This window comes from Arvicola amphibius, chromosome 11 (assembly GCF_903992535.2).
Source record: "Arvicola amphibius chromosome 11, mArvAmp1.2, whole genome shotgun sequence".
In the NCBI taxonomy this organism is placed as follows: domain Eukaryota; kingdom Metazoa; phylum Chordata; class Mammalia; order Rodentia; family Cricetidae; genus Arvicola; species Arvicola amphibius.
In genome coordinates, this window is record NC_052057.2 from 107,580,586 (window position 1) to 107,598,068 (window position 17,483).

Below are 17,483 nucleotides of genomic sequence, written 5' to 3' on the forward strand. Positions count from 1 at the left end.
AGGTCAATATTAGCAGGGAATGCCGGCCACCTGCGCCAAGGGAGGGGACGCGGGACATGGGGACAGCGTGCAATGGGGTAAGAGTAAGGCCCAAAAACCTAGGTGGGCGCCAAAGAAGACGCAACCCTGTGGTGAAAGGTGCCAAAGACTGGGCCCCGCAGCGTATGCGGGCTTAGTGGTCCGGTAGGGTTCAGGCTGGAGAGGACTAGCAGAAGATGGGGGAGGGGTCCCCGAAGAGCAGCCCGGGAAGCTTCCCAGAGGAAAAACACTGGGGAAGGGGGCTCTGCCCCCAAGGGGCGCAGGCTACCATTGCCCCGCCGCGTCACTCACCGGCAGGTCCACGCTCACTTCGGTTCCGTCGAGCAGGAAGACACGGCAGTAGAGGGTGGCCTTGGCCGCTCCAGAGGCGGAGATGTGCACAGCCGCGCCGCCCGTGAGCAGGGGCCCGCCGCCGGCCGGGAACACGCTGCCCCCGGGCGCGGCGGGCAGCACCGAGGAGCTGGCGACGGCGGCCGGGCCCCCTCGCGGCCCCCCATCGCGCTCGTCCGCCAGCCCGGCGGCCCCGCGCCCCGCCGCGCCCCGCGCGTAGCGCTGCATGGAGCGGCGGCCAAAGGTCCGGCGCAGGAACCGCAGCATCCTGGCCGGGGGCGCCCCCTGCCTCCGCCCCCTGCGCTGTCGCCGCGCCGCCGCCCGGGAGCGCCCGGCGCCGCCGTCAGTGCCCGCCGCGCCGCACCTCCTCCCGCGAGCTGCGGCCCGGGGCTCGCTCCCGCCCCAGCCGAGGCCGAGGCCGCGCTCCGGCCGCCCGCGGGGCGCGTCGGCCCAGCCAGCGCCCGGCGCGAGTAGCCGCGCGGGAGAGAGCGCGCACGATCGGCTCTGGGGACCGTCCCGCTGCTGTCGCCGCTGCGCGCTTGAAGGGGCGGGCGGTCGGTGCCGGCTACTGCGTAGCCGCTGTCCCCGCCGAAGAGCGCTGCAGGGGGACCCGGCTGCGGGCTGCTCCCGCGCCGCCCGCCGGCCGAGGGCCAGCCGGAGCAGAGCGCCTGCGTGCTCCCGGCGCGCTCGCTCCCACTCGCGCCGCGCCCGGCCGGAGGAAGCCCCCGCCGAGCGCCTGCTCCCGGGGCGCCTTTTCCTGCGCCCGCAGCCCCCGCCTCCCACCTGGGAGGGCTGCACCTCCAGCCGCCGCCGCCGCCGGCACTGCAGCACGCCCTCCTCCCCCGGGGCTGCGCCGGGCCTGTGCTGCCCCCTGCCGGCCCGAGTGTCCCCTGCTGCTGTAGGTGCGCTCACGTGCATACACGTAGGTGAGCACACACGTGTTTCCGGGCGCGCAGGACCCCCTGAAAAGTCCGAGAGTTTTCCCCTCCTTGGTCGGATGAAGAAAACAAGGCTGTCTCCTTTCTGGGAAAACTTGTTTCTGGGGCAAAGAACAACACGTCTCTTTTGAAAGAGAAACCAAAACACAACAACACTCAGTTTCCCCTTCTGCAGATGTGGAGTAGGCGACCTAGAAGGTCCCCTGCTACTTAATTAGATTCTATCAGTTTAAAAATCTCAGCTTTAACCTTGCACGCCAATGGACTCGTTCCAAATCAGAAAATTGAGGCCTGAGAGGAGGGGAAGTACTTTTCCGTACTCCTTAGGAGAAGACACCCTGCTTCAAGAACCTCACTCATGCCCAGAATTGAAGCACGGGCCTGCATAAACAGTTGCTACTGAGAAGGTTGGTCAAGGTTGGACGGACTTCTGGGAAGCACAGTAGAACCGGGGCCATAAGAATGAATTGCACAGGACACATGGAGGATACTGGAGACAGCGAATTGCTGACAAGCGATGTCCATGGGTTCAGGGTTTGCCCACGCACAGCTTTGTCCCGTGCTACTGAATGAGGAACGTGGGAAATGAGGCTGAAAGTAGGCCAGGCCTTGGGAGAATAACGCTATCGTTTATCAGGCCCTAATTTTGTGCCAGACACGACTCTAAGCCCTTCCCATATGTCTTCATTTAGCCTACTTGCATACAGGTTATTATCCCGGTTGTACAAAGGAGGAAACTGAGGCATAGGGAGCTGGAGGGACTGACATACAGACTCCTTGGCTTGGCTCCAGAGCTATTGGTGGAACACGGAACATGATTGGCGAACAAATGACAGCTTTGGGAGAGTAGGGGAAACAGTGGCCTCAGCAAAACAGAGAAGACTGGCCGAATGTACATTTCTTGAAAACCAGGCATTACCTTGGGTGGTTTCATCAACTGCATCTTTATTAAGCCTCATCCCTGCGTTCCCAGATCCTTCTCAGTCTTCCTATTCACTTGCATGGATTTTGGAGCTTACGTATGTAATATGCTTGCCCAGGGTCTGAGAGCTGCCTGGCATTCATTCTGTGATATTATGGGGACCAGCCATGTGACAGTATACTCTGAGAGGCATCTACAATGAGCCATTAGACACCCACTTGGCCCTCACCTCTATGACAGATTTAACAAAAATTATTCACAAGGTGGCGTAGCCCCGGACAGCAGACTGGTTTCTGAAGCTATCTCCAGGAACGCTGCAGTAGAACGAAAAATAGCCAGTAAAAGATGCCCACCTTGGCATTTTACATTTGCATAGTTGGGTTTCCCTGTCTGTGGCAAAGAGGAGCTTTGTTTAATGCCTGAGTTAAAAAGGCTAAGGAGGCGGGGAATAACTCACTATTGTAACCAGTGGACTCAAAGGGGACTTTGTTAGGAGAGACAGGAGGGTCAGAGTGAGAGAAGGAACTGTGGCAAAGCAACAACTGTCCAAATAAGGGTCCCGAAGTTGAGGGATACAGGCACCGTCTAGAACAGTGTTTCTCAACCTGTGGGTCACGACCCCCTTTGTATTCAATATTTATATTAGACTCATGGCCGTTATAAAGTAGCAATGAAAAATCACTTTAGGGTCAGGGTTACCACAACGTAAGGAACCTATTAAAGGGTCACAGCATTAGGAAGGTTGAGAAGGACTGCTCTAGAAGAGTTTAAAAAGAAGTGAGTTAACACCCTAGGGTCTAGAAGGAAAGCAATGTGGATTTCAGCCTGTACGATCCATCTTAAGCTCTGGAATGCTGAAACAACACTTTCATGTTGGTTTAAGTCACTGTTTCTGAATTTGTCTTCACGTCGGTCAAGTAGGAAGCAAGGCAGGTGCTCCCCATGATGTCAGTCTGGAGCATTACAGCATCACGAGCATCGTCTGGGCGTGGCTTTTCAGAGCCTCTCTCCCGGTGGACTCCAGGCTCCATGAAGACAAGACTTTTTCTTATTCATCTGTGTATCCCCACCCATCACCTAGCTAGTAAGTAGCAAGCACTTAGCCAATGCTCGTGGAATAGCCCCAGGATCCCACTTCCTCCTCCTGCTGGTTCTGGGGAGTACACTACGTTATTTCCTCTGAGAGAGGAGGAAAAGAAAGGTGAGGAGAGCCTAGATTCCCCCACTTGTGACTCCGTGCAGCTCTAATGGCTACTGACAGTGTCATCCTGAATTACATGGGGATTCCTGTATGTCAGGCCCTGCCCGCTAATGGCTCTCATCCCATTTAGCTCTTGCACGGTGAAGAAATAGCTGTCCAGACATTACTTTAACAACGGCTCCTGTCACTAACGTTTCAGCCTCTTAATGAGCAAACACGCATTTCACAGTTACAGGACTGTGTGTTCTAACAGTCACCCTTCCTCTCTTCTTGCCTTCAGGCCCTAAAGTGCCTAGCTGTTCTGTCTAAAATCTATAACCAGTCCCTCAAAGATTTTAATAGTCTTTGATTCGACCACCCCTCCCTCGTTATGAGTACTATGACTCAGCTAGAGCTGCTTGTATACGAATGCACCATCCTTTTCTTAATCTATTTGTGCGTACGTATTTGTGTGTGCATGTGTGTATGCATATGCAGAAGCCAGAGGCTGATGTTGGGTTTTTTCCTTAGTCACTCGCTACCTAATTTTTGAGATGGGCTGTCCGATTAAACCGGTAGCTCGCTGACTGATAGAGTGGGTAAGTCCCAGGAATCCTGTCTTCTCCACTTCCCTAGCACTGGGATTGCAGACGGTACTGTCATGCATGGCTTTTCTGTATGTGTTCTAGGGATTTGATGGAGGAGAGTTATCTATGTTTCTTTCATTGGTTAATTAATAAAGAAAACTGCCTTGGCCCTTTAAGAGACAGAAAATTAGGTAGGTGGAGTAGACAGAACAGAATTGTGGGAACAAGGAAGTAGAGTTGGGGAGACACTTCAGGCAGTCTCGATAGGGAGTCTCCATGCTGCTGCTCTCCGAGATGGACGCAGGTTAAGATCTCTCCTGGTAAGCCACACCTCGTGGTGCTACCCAGATTACTAAATATGGGTTAAAGAAAGATATGATAATTAGCCAATAAGAGGCTGAAACTATGGGCCAGGCAGTGTTTAAAAGAATACAGTTTCCGTGTAATTATTTCGGGTGTAAAGCTAGCCGGCGGCCGGGTGGCGGGACGCAGCCCTGCCGCTTCACACTACAGGGATTAAAGTCAGCTCCTCATGCTTGCTGGGCCATTTCCTCCACTCCCCAACGCATCACTCTCTAATGACGTTTTCATCCTTAAACTACTCTTCAGGACCTCATTGCTCTGACTCTGGATGCCTGAGTCCTTTCAAAATTCATGAGGCGGGGCCTTTGGGAGGTGATTGTGTCGTGGGGACTCTGCTTCCTTGAGTAAAACTGGTGTCTTTGTAAGAGGCACTTACAAAGCATCTTACCCTTTGGGCCATGGGAGGACATAGCAAGGTGTCACCTATATTGCAGACCAGAGGCCCTCACCAAACACTTTACCTGCTGGTACCTTCATTTTGAATTTCCCAGTTTCCTGGCACTATGGAAAATAATCTGTATCGTTTGTGCTCTTTGGTTGAAGCACCCTGAGTGGACTAAGACACCAATATTTCTCGTGCATGTCTACCTAGAATCACCTCAGGGACGCTCAGGACATTCTACACTGACTTCCAGGTCTTCTCCTGGGCTATGAGCAGTAGCTTCTCCTTAGCTGTACAGGAGCATCCAGGGTAGGATCCGTAGCACCGCCTTCTTCCACCTCCACCTTAGAGCTCACGTGTTACCTCTCGGGCCTCTGTTGACGAGCACCCTTCCATTGCACTTCCCGTCTCTACTCGGGAGGTCTGTGCTGTCAACATCTCTTGACATTTCCTGTAGACCTCCCCGCCTCCTGAGTAATCATAGCATTAATTAAATAACCCTTCGCCTTGTTTCTAAGGGATTTCTAGAAATGTATCATTTGACCCAATCCTTTGTTTCCTGTATTGCGGCTCAATGAAATTGTATCCAAATCCCAATAGACTCCTCTCCCTCCGCCAAGAAGACTGCACTTGAATGTGTGTTCCTACTTCCTCCTTTGTAATTTTATTCTTTCCATAACATTCCTTGAGGTTATTATGTAATACAAAGTCTTTCTGCAAATGTTTCGTCCATATCCACTTAATCTTTCATGGGTTCGTGGATGTGCACATGTGTGCACAGGCCAGAGGTCACATGTCATTCCTGAGACAATGTCCACTTGAAACACTGTCTCGCTGTCCTACAACTTACTGGCTGGGCTAGGATGGCTGGCCAGTGAGGCCGAGGGATCCATCTCCCCGTACTGGAGTTAAAAGCATTCACTACCATGGCTGGCATTTAAATTTTCCTTAAAGCAGGTCTGGAACTCAAACTCAGATCCTTGTCCTTGCAGGACAAGCAAGCATTTCACAAACTGAGCTCTCTTCTCAGCTCCACGCGGCAACTTACAGCAGAGTGGACAGCTATGATTTCTAGCAAGCTAATGTCCATTTTCCTTTCTTGAGTTACCATGCAGAACCATTCTGTCCTGACCTAAAGGCTTAAAGGTCTAGAGCAGTGTTTCTCAACCTTCCTAACGCTGTGACCCTTTAATACAGTTCTTCATGTCGTGGTGACCCCAAACCATAAAATTATTCTGTTACTACTTCATAACTATAACTTTGAACTGTTATGAATCATAATGCAAATATCTGATATGCATGATGTTGGATATGTGATCTTGGTGGGGGGTCCTAACCCACAAGTTGAGAAACACTGGTTCAGAAGACTGACTCCATCTTCTGACTCAGGTGTGGGACATGTGAGCAGGCATGACCAGTCACAGGGATGCAAGCCCCCTCTCCTGCCAGAGTCCTGTCACTGGCTCAGGAATGGACAGACCAATGAAAGTTAGCTCTGGAACTAGGCAACACTTTCTTTCCATTGCTAGAGCATCCATTGGCTGTGCACTTCTTATAGGTACACTTTGACATCAGATGGAGAAAGCCTGAGGATGGTACCAAGACACAGAGAGGCAGAATCAAGGGACATAGGAAACACACATTGCTGATGAAATTTTGTCATCATGGCCTAGATCTGGCCATGCCTGACGCTTGACACACCTCCTGCAATACAGTTGGAAGAAAAAGGAAGACGATGGTAGAATAAGATATAAATAAATATACAAATATATAAGTCACATGACACAGTGGCAGGGCAGAGTCAAGACTGGGATGGTTTCCCAAGTGCTGGGTCTTCTCTTTGCTCCTCTGTTCTCTTTCTTGAGCATGGGACACAAACACTATTTCAAATGTATTCAGTTTGCTCATCCTTTGAAGGACTTGTCTCCAGGTAAATAATTAGCAACTCCCATCACTGAATCATGAAGAACTAAGTGAGTAGTTAGAGGTAACCTAAAATTTTAATCCAGAAGTGACAAAATGACTTGGGTGTTTGCAAGTGTCCCAAGTCTGTGTTTTCAGCTGATCTTTTTCTTCTGCTCCACATCGTATTTGGGATCTGCCTCAACATCTAAGCTCTAGATCTCCACTACAAACACCTATTACCTATCCCTGGGTCTAGACATAAGAGATCACATCTGGAAGGAAATGGTGCCTTTCTTTGCCTGCTGGCAGCCTGAGCATGGATTTCCTAACCGAGAAGCCCTTTCTTCCCTGAAGGTTATGCATACTGCTTTGGGGAAACACCCATGGCTCTGCTAGGACGACTGCTCTAGGCAAACCCAAGGCACACAGAGAGTGGGAGAGGGCATTTCTTACAGTGCCCGCTCACCCTGCTGCTTCCTGGCCTCCCTCTCCAATATGCCTCATAGGCTCACTCCTACTAGACATCTCTCATAAGCTCTCCTGTCCCTTACTGATGTGTGACTTTTTCTGGGAATGCATGAGCAAATGTCTTTTACCCTAGAAAAGATACGGATGACGGACTAAAGAAAATGATCCCACCCAAGTCTAGCTTGGTAGACCAATGAGTTTTTTGGGGTTCCTTACATGGTATTCAAAGACAGCTGCATCACCAAAAAAGCCACCTCAGCACAGGCAACAACTCATGAAAGCTTTGTCCCTGGAGCTCCACCCCAACCAACCTCAGCCTCCAGAAACTGTTTTCTGCTCTTAACTTTCTGAACACAAAAACTTATGATGTTGCTTTAGCTTTCTGAGTCTTTTTTTTTCTTTTGGTTTTTTGAGACTGGGTTTCTCTGTGTAACAGTCCTGGCCATCCTGGAACTCACTCTGTAGACCAGACTGGCCTTGAGCTCGCAGAGATTCGCCTGCCTCTGCCTCCTGAGTGCTAGGATTGTAGACGTGTACCACCACTGCCTGACTTAGCTTTCTGAGTCTTATAAGGTGCCCTTCTCCCTCCAGGAGGGAATGGTTTAGTCTAGAGAGAATAACTACACATTTATTCTTTCTTACTTTTTGCCTTTGCTTCTTTTCCAACCATTGGACTAAAATCAATATTGTCCAGTAGAACTCTCTGCAGCAGTAGAACTGGAGTGTGTGTGCGCATGTGCATGTATGTATACATGCATGTGTGTGTGCGTGCGTGCATGTGTGCGTGTGTGGGTACAAACACCATGCACATGTGTGTAGAAGCCAGAGGGACATCAAGCATCCTTATCACTCCATCTTATTCCTTTGAGACAGGGTCTCTCACTGATCCCAAAGCTTAGGGTTTTTCAGCCGAATCAACTGAGCAGCCAGCCCTGAGGCTCCAGCTGCCTCCTGCCCCACCCCATCCCTAAAGGTGGAGTTACGGCTGTGGCCCCGCCAAGCCCTGGCTTTCTGTGTGGGTGCCTAAGTCCTACACTCACGTTCTCATGCTTGTGAAGAAAGTACTCCAACCTACAGAGTCAACTCCTTAGCCCAGCTAAGGGGCTATTTGTTTAGTATGTGTGTGGGGGTGTGGGGGTGCACGCATGCACACGCCCTCATCTGCACATATGCCACAGCATGCATGTGGACCTCAGAGCACAACTTGAGGGGAAACTGATTCTCTCCTGTCTTGTAGGTTCCAGGGTCTGAACGGAGGTCATCAAGATGGGTGGCAAGCTCCCTTTCCCATGGAACCATCTTGCCAGCTCCTACAAGCCATTGTTAAATGACCATTGAGCACTGGGAAGTTGCTACTATGACTAAGGTACTTAATTTGTCTCCTTTAAACTTAAACAGTCACAAGTAACTTGGTCATCATACGGGTCAAAGCAGGCTTACTGAACATCTCACCCTATCACCTTTAGATGAAATAATCCCCCTTGCCTTTGATCTGCTCCAATTGGAAGGGTCTAGATCCAGGCAGTTATCCCTTTTACTGGATCCCTGGTGGCTGACATTAACCTTCAGATGCCTGGTCAAGTCATAAGACAAAAAAAATATTCTGCTATCAAATCACTCAGCTATGGTGGTTCGGGACTCTAACCTCAGCTATGTGGGGCGCTGGGGCAACAAAATGGTAAGTTTGAATACAGCCTGGGTAACTTAGACTTTGCTTCAAGAGAAAAAAGACTAGGGAGACAGCTAAGTACTAGATTACTTACAGGATGCAGCCAAGTAATAGAGTACTTATCTCAAATATGCACAATCTCAAATATTAACACCCAGTACTGAAAAAAAAGCATAACTTTTATTTATTTATTTCTTAACTATATACCTAGCTGCTGTCAACTTAGTCCAAAACAAGGTGACCCTTCTTCTGGGAGGCCCTCAGCATCTCGGCGGCGGCGGCGGCGGCGGCTGCTGCTGCGAGAGGCTTTGGAGCTGCTGTCACCATCAGATCTCCCAGTGGAAGCAGCGTTCCATCTCCAGGAGCCCGAGCTGACGTGACACAGCCAGTGAGTAGGAGTCAGAGACACAGAAGCCACCTTCCCTGTCTGACTCCAGTGTAGACTTTAGGTGCTGACTCAAGCCAAGAAGAGAAAGGAACTGGAGGAAGAGGAGGAGGTGAGTTGAGTCAGATGCATTCCGTGGAAGCACTGATGGGCACCGGGTCTACGAAGAGCCCCGGCAGTAGGCCTGCTGGGCACCCTGTGCTTGACCTTCTGCTGCACAGTGTGACTCAAGCTACACTAGAGGCTGGGGGTGTGTATGGTAGAGCCAGACCATGCAAACATCTCCACATCAAAGGGAGGCAGGCGGTGAAGGATCTGAAAAAAAGAACAGGAACTTCCTGCTAGCTCTGGTTAGACGATTCTCTCCTCCATAAAATGGGCAAATAATCCCACCAAGTTTATTATGCTTCTTTATGACGTCACGATATGGCCAAACAGATAACACAGGCCCAAAATAAGTGCCCCATGACCCGCAAAGCTTTATAAAGATGTAAGCCCAGGAGAAGTGGGTACACAGAGCCTAGATGGGGCTTAGAGTCTGGACACAGGTTTGGGCATGGTTTTCATTTCAGTATTTACAAGGCTGATACACTTTAGAAGGTATTAAAGTGAAAGAGATGTTTTTCTAAAGGGCAGATATGGTGCTGGGCCTTAGGGGATGGGAATGGTGTTTCCTGAGGCTGGAGGGAAGACAGGTTAGAGGAGGTGGGTGGGGCTGGACACTGACACCTGCTTATCAGAATTGTCCTGTTTTTTCCATTCCCAAGGGACTAACAGAAAGGATAACACCTCTGTCTTCCTGCAGAGAATTATGGCCTAGTAAGGGCTGTCACAGATTCTTATTGCCAGACTTAATTACTCTTCCCTTCCCATCCCCCATCCCAGCAGGGAGATGTCTCAAGAGGGAACAAGGGCTCAGAACAGCGGGATGTCCCAGGTCACACTGCTACCCAACAGCAGCAGGCTGACTGGGGAGTCCCTCAGTCCCACAGCCATGTGTCTGGCCTCCTTCCCGCCCTGTGGCCTCTCTAAACTGAAACCAGGCTCTTTCAGTGGCCACACCCAGCTCCTCCAGCACTGACTCATTGGGAGGAGATGGGGACTGGTTCTTTGCTCCCCAGAGCCAGTTTCTGGCCTGGAAGGCACCCCTCTCTCTTCAGCTCCTGTCCTGAAAACACCACCCCTCATCTCTCCAGCCTTGCGTTCTCTCTGTCTGAGCTCTTAGAAATAAAAGCAGGCTTTCTGATGAGACTCGGTGGGAGCCACGGCAGGACAGCTTTGCCTGTCACTCCCTGCTCTGCCCTTGGGATTCCCAAGGGACAAAGCCCAATGTGGCCACAGCAACCAGATATGCCCGTGCTGTTTGTCTCTCTCTGCCCAGTGCCCTTCCCCAGTCTCTGACCTTTCCTTTGCTTTGGGCTGTTTCTTCCTCCAGGCAGTAGCTGCTCCAGGAGCAGAGGCGAGTGTACTCAGGTGTGGGTGAGGAACAGAGGGTCACATTCTTGAGTGCCATTTTTCCTTTACGCTTAGTGACCCAGCTCACAGGTAAACTGGCCTCACCCGGGTGCTGGCATGCGACCCATCAGATTAACGTTCTCTGTTCTGAAGCAGAGCTGAGAGGTGGGCAGGAGTCCTTGCTGCTGTGGGGAGCTGGGCATAGCCTTTCTGTCAACAGCTGAAGCAAAGCGAGAAACATCTATCTCCCCTCTCCCCCATTCTCCAGTTTCTGTGTACCCATCCCTAGCGCTTTCAACACCTCTGCTTGATCTCCTGGACCACTGGACCCCCTCCGCCCCGTCTTCTCTCCCTTCTAACTTATCCATCGCCCACCATTGCTTCCTTTCCCCAAGGGAAATGGACCAAACTATTCTCCCACTTACAATCTTTCAACGGGGCTGGTACAAGAGACACAGGTAAAGATGGCAGATTTGTAGTAGTCTGGAAGGGAGACCTGGGCTGTCCGTTGCCTACCAGACAAAAGCCACATGAGAATTTTGGCTGGCCTACATTTCCCAGGGAGACTCATCACAGTTTATGACAGGGCTCACCCCACTCTTGGAGGCCTGTTTTGAGATGACACTCCCTTACCCTACCCTTAGGGAAAGGGCCTTCTTAGTCTAGTGATGTTGCTATGGACTTAGCTCTGCCACTCACCCCATCCTGAATGCTAATTTGTCGCTCTTCAGTCACACTAAAATGCCTTCCCAGCCATCGCATGTGAATCTGGGCCCTCTCAAATACAGCTGCTTTCCTTCCCACGGTAAATTCTCATTCACCTCTGGGGTCCCAGGTAAGGGCTTTTCTGGGTCAGGATGTGGTATTGTCAAGTACTGTGTACACCTGCACCCCCTCTGTGCGTAGAGTAAAGCTGTCATTCTGCACTAAGAGGTGACCGTGTTCAGCAGTCACAGAGGGTGACTACTACAGAGAAGGAAGGAGGAGATACACACACACACACACACACACACACACACACCATGGCGAAGGATGGGCTGCAAGGGACCAGGGAGGCAGCTGTAAGATGGTTCCATGTTTTCCTCCTCAGTAGCTGCCTACACTGTCTCTACTTAGACCAAGAGGACTTTGGTAATTAGGGTTTTGTTTTTTTTTTGTTTTTTTTTGTTTTTTTTTTTTTTTTGTCAACATGACACAAGCTAGGGTCATCTGGGAAGAGGGAATCTCAATTGAGAAGACACATCCATTAGGTTGTCTTATAGGCAAGTCTGTGGGCACTTTCTTGATTCATAATTGATGTGGGATGGCCCAAACCTCGGGTGGTGCCACTCCTGGGCAGGTGGCCCTGTATAAGAAAGCAAGCAATACTGGCTGTGGTCGTGGATACCTTTGATCCCAGCACCCTGGAGGCAGAGGCAGGAGGATCTCTATGAGTTCCAGGACAGCCTGGTCTAAAGATTAAGTTCCAGGACAGCTAGGTCTATGTAGAAAGACCCACTCTCAAAAATCAGAAAGAAAGAAAGAAAAAGAGAGAAGAAAAGAAAAAAGAAAAATGAAAGAAAAGAAATCAGAAAGCCATGGAGAGCAAGCCAGTAAACAACATTCTTCCAAGGCATCTGCTTTAGTTCCTGTCTCCAGATTCCTGCCTCAGGTTCCTGCCCTGACTTTAGTTCATGGTGGACTGCAAGGTATAAGAGAAAATAAGCCCTCTTCTCTCCAGGTTGCTTTTGGTCGTGCTGTTTATCACGGCAGTAGAAACCAAAGCAGCACCAGGGCTTTGAAGGGGACGCTCCTCTTATTTATGTCTTTGTTCCCTGCTGTACACAGGCCTGGTGGAGGGAATGCCTTCAGAACAGACAGGCTTGAACCTGTTGGGAAGGCAGTATCAGTGTGTCTAGCCAAGAGGGGAAAGAATCAGACTCAGCCTGTGAGTGGTAGGGTGCTGTATTCCAGAAATTTCAGTTGTTGGCTGCCTAACTCTGTCTGCTCCTTGGCCTTTCATGGCCCCCTCTAGAGACCATCAGTATTGAGTGGGGACTATATCCCTGGGAGAGCTCTCGCCCAAGTCCCTTACACACACACACACACACACACTCACACACACACTCACACACATACACACACACACACACTTACACACACTCACACAGAGCTGTGCCCAATGTCAGGCAGTGAGGGTGGGCATTAGGGTATTAGTGGCAGGCAACATACGAATCTCGACTGTGCCACTCACTGGCTATGTGACCTTGGGCACAGAATGTGAGCCCTTGCGACTTAGTTTCTCATCTGTTACAGAAATATGATAATAATATTGGCCTCACAGGTCTTCTGTAGGTAGTTAACGATGCGAAGCATGTAAGCTATGCTTGGTAAGTACCCAATAAATGGCAATTGTTATTGTTAGTGTTACTGGTTGCATTATTATCGATAATTTTATATCCATTAAAAACATAGGAACCTTCTGGTTGGAACCTGACTGGCCTGGCAGCGGGCCCAGGGGAGGAAGGGCACACATATAGGCAAGATAGCACAAAGGTCAGTGGCTCAGAACCTGGGGTCAGGGGTGTGTGGTAAGAAAACCACATGCATTGCGGCTGAGAGAAAAGAATTGAGAAAGGAAAGAAGTGAGAGAAGGGGGAGAAGCAGAAAGAAAGAAAAGAAAAGAGAGAAGAGGGTGGGTGCTGGTTGTAGGCTGTGTCTAAGTGAACCAGCTCCAAGGAATAGAAGCCTACAAACCGGTCTGGGCAGTCCCAAGCTAGGCTGCTTGGGCTGGCATCCAGAGGGAGTAGCCTGGCCCAGCACAGAGCCCTTGGGTGCTGCCTGAGGCCTCTTCTACCTGGGAGGTGCTGTCAGGGGTCCCACCCCACCCTTTTGGCTCTGGGAAGGAGACAATGGCTGCTTTGGAGACAACTGCAGCCCGCACTCTATCTCAGAGTGACCTTCTCGCCCCATGTCCCTCAGAGCCATGGTTGCAACCCCTTTCCAACAAGGGTGCCAGGATCACTTGACAGGAAAGGGACAGTGACTTCAACAAACTGTGCCGGGAACACTGTCATAGCCTTATCTGATACCATGTGCAGACCTGACTCAGTGGTTGACGCGTAAACACTACACCTTAGGAGAAAAGCATCAGCAGAAGATGCTCCTGACATCGGACTTGGAGTGGTTTTTTTTGGCAAGGACACCGGAAAAAGAAAGTACACACATTAAAATGATAAACTTTTGTACAGCAAATGACAAGTGACAGCCTAAGGAGGATGAGAAATATTTGCAAATGGACGCATCATAAGAAATGAACACCTAAAACATTTATGTGTATGTGAAGAATATATGTAGGGGTTGGTTAGAGAAAAGGCTCAGCAGTTAAGACATTTCATTGTTTACAGAGGACCAGAGTTTGAGTCTCAGCACCCACACCGCAGCTCAGAACTATCATTAACTCTGTCCTAGGGGAGCTGGTGCCCTCTTCTGGCCCCCAAGGAAGTGTATGCAGGTGAAGTACACACATGAAGGCAAATCACCCACACACGCTTAAAATAAAAAGGAGTGTATATATAAAGAACACCTAAAGTTCAAAACAGTATAGCATTGCATATAACCCACACCCTTCCCTACCTTGTCCTCCCTTGGTTGTACTTAGTACCTAGTAAAGCACAGCTACCATGTAAGTAGTTAATATACTCAATTGTCCAGTGAATAATAACAAAACATAATGTCCAAAGCCGGGCGGTGGTGGCGCACGCCTTTAATCCCAGCACTTGGGAGGCAGAGGCAGGCGGATCTCTCTGAATTCGAGGCTAGCCTGGTCTACAAGAGCTAGTTCCAGGACAGGCTCCAAAGCCACAGAGGAAACCCTGTCTCGAAAAACAAAACAAAACAAAACAAAAACCATAATGTCCAGACATGTTAAGTAAGACATAGTCTTTTTTTCCTGAAAATAAAAAAGCAACTTTTGGGGTACTGAGGTAGAATCCGGGACTTATTTGTACTAAACATGCACTCTGTCACAGAGCCACACCATCTCTGATTTTTTTTTTTATATTCCAAACCAGTTAAACCTTTGGATCTGAAATCTGTGACTACAAGGGCCAACTGTGACTCTTTTCAAACATTTCATTCATATGTATTTTAAGAAAATAGCATTCTATAAGTCAAACAAAAACGTGTGCTGTGAACATTTTAAACATACATTTGAAAATATAAGAAAGCACAACTGTAGACCAAAGGGTAGTCTATAATATACACATAGTCTCTACCTTATAAACAGCTTTATTATTTTATGTATACAGATGTTTTGGCTGCGCGTGTGTCTGTGTACTGAGTGATACAGTGCCCTCAGAGGCCAGAAGAGGCTTTGGAAACGGGATTACAGATAACTGTGAGCTGCCGTGTGGGTACTGGGAATCGAACCAGGTCCTCTGGAAGAGCAGCCAGTAATCTTAACCACTGAGCCATTTTCCCAACCCATATTTTATAACTTTGAGCCAATGAACAACAGACGGTGTGGATTAACATTTCTGCCCTTGGATACTTACATTCTGTTGGTAGTGGGGGTTAAAAAAAAAAAAAAAAACAACTAAGAGTAAGGTGTGTGTGTGTTTTAACTAAATAAAAACAAGGTTATTTCTGACATGCCATATGGCAGCTTTGCTTGCATTTTCAGTATTAGAGATTGAACAGAGGGTCTTGACTTGGCAGGCTAGGCCCACCATTCAGCTATATCCAAACCCTCTTTTAGCCTTTTGTTTTCTATCCAAGTCTCATTAAGTTATCCCGACCGGCCTTGAGATACTCCTGTTTCCATTTCTGGAGTAGCTGAGATGAAAGGCTTGCACCAGGCCTGGCTTTTTGTTTTGTTTTGTTATTGAGACAGGGTGTTGCTACATAGCCCAGGCTAGCCTTGAACTCGCTCATGATCCTGCCTCTGTCTCCCGAATGCTAGTATTATGTGTGTAATATGTTGTGTGCTGTGCCACCAAGCCTGACTCCTTTATTTTTTTTTCTTCTTTTTAAATCAGTACTGGGGACCAAAGCCATGGCCTGATGTATTCCAGGCAAATGTTTTTCCACTGAGCCATCTCCCCACTCTCCAAATGGTACTCCCAGTGCCGATAATCCTGCGATTAAACTGACATCCCCAGTTAATCAATTATACTACAGTTATACAACCCAATAGAAGGCACCATGCAGTAATAAACAGGAAGATAATTACGTCTTAGGTTTAGTGATCCCTATGCTAGCAATCTACCTAAGAAAATAGGGAACAGAAAGCTGACTCTGGAGCACCAAGTACCCCAATCAATAGCACAGCACAGGCTCCATCAGAGGATAAAGCTTCAAGTGGGAGGTGAGGTCTAAGTGTCCCGTCCAAAGTGATCAAGTATATATTAAATTAAACCGGGTAGATAGTCAGATGTTTGAATTACTTGAGGTATCAAAAAAAAAATATGAAGTCCCAGGCTCTACCCATTTTATATAAAATCAGCCTCTGGCTGTGTCTTAATTGGGGTTTCTATTGCTGTAAAGAAACACCGTGACCATAATCAACCTGGGGTGGGGGGAAGGGTTCATTTCAGGTTACACCTCTCAGGTCACCCTGCATCACTGAGAGGAGTCGGGGCAGGAACTCAAGGCAAGAACCTTGGAGGCAGGAGCTGCAGCTGAGGTCTTTGGTAGAGTGCTGCTTACTGCTTGCTTTCTGCGGCTTGCTCAGGTTCCTTTCTTATACAGCACAGGACGCCTGCCCAGGATAACATCAATCAAGAAAAGGCTCTACACAGCTGCCTGCAGGCCAGTCCTAGGGAAGCATCTCCTGGATTAAGAATCCTTCCTCCCAGATGGCCCTGCCTTGTGTCAAATTGACATTAAATACTAGCCCGCACAGACCCGGAGCTCCCTAAATTGTTATATTTGCCCCCCCCCCCTTGTCCCCAAGTGTTATCTCATGTCCTATTCTCCCTGCTTAAGGTCTAGAGAGAATGACTGTGACAGAAATGGGAGACATTCTTTTGTGCCAAGTCATATGTCACTGGTCTGCTGATGAGATTGGCTGATCCGGGGTCAGTGCTCAGCGATAATCTTACCAGCTGGGCAGTGGTCCAGGAGACAGTTCCCGTTGCTTTCCTGCCTCTCTTCTCCATTGGGCCTGTGTACGGAAAAGTCAGGCTGGGTTGCAAAGACAATCATGAAAATCTCCTGTGAATCCTTGGGGAGGGGAAAGATTATGATGCCCAATTTTTAGTTGCTAAGAAATCAAACCCAAAGTTTAGCATGAACGGTGATAGAAAACTCTCAGCGAGTAAGGCTGGCATCCTGGGCCAACAGAGGAATAAATATTCTGTGGCCAACAGCCACTGAGGCAATTAGCAAACATAACCTCCAGGGGCCTGGACTTCGGCCCTCCCACAAATCTCAGCAATGCTACCTCCTCTCCCGTCAGCTTTTTATGTAGCACTTTCCCAAATTATTTTAGCAAATTAGCAGTTTGGAATCTCACACTCCACTTCAGCGAGCCATGCCAACCTCACCCTGCTCAGAGGCAGTCTTTTGGACGCAGACCGTGCAGTGTGTCTTCCTGCCGAAATATGGCCAAATAGTCTGCTTAACTAAGGAGAGGCCTCTGCAATGGAGCTGCCCCAGGGCACAGAGAAGCTGGAATGACTGAGGTACAAGAAAAAGGAGGAGCTAAGAGGAAACGAGACTGCTGTTTAACCCTTCCAAAGCATCACAGAGCAAGCAGACGTCCTTAGGTGTGAGTGTGACATTCACTCACCACCAGATGACAGTCACTTAAGGAAGGAAGCACTTGGCGGGGACAGGCCTGTTTGTTAAGACAAGGTGTCGCTAGTCCTGGCTGGCCT

The 17,483-nt window shown here is 49.2% G+C and overlaps 1 protein-coding gene across 4 annotated transcripts in view; it reads right to left on the reverse strand.

The window, feature by feature from the left end:
- The window catches only part of Epb41l4b (erythrocyte membrane protein band 4.1 like 4B), a 153,490-nt gene extending 152,854 nt beyond the window's left edge, over positions 1 to 636 (reverse strand). For all 4 annotated transcript variants that reach the window (XM_038346974.1, XM_038346973.1, XM_038346972.2 and 1 more), the window contains exon 1: positions 331 to 636. In XM_038346974.1, the coding sequence (XP_038202902.1) occupies positions 331 to 636 (306 nt within the window). The remainder of the gene's footprint in view (positions 1 to 330) is intronic.
- Between the last annotated feature and the right edge of the window lie 16,847 nt (positions 637 to 17,483).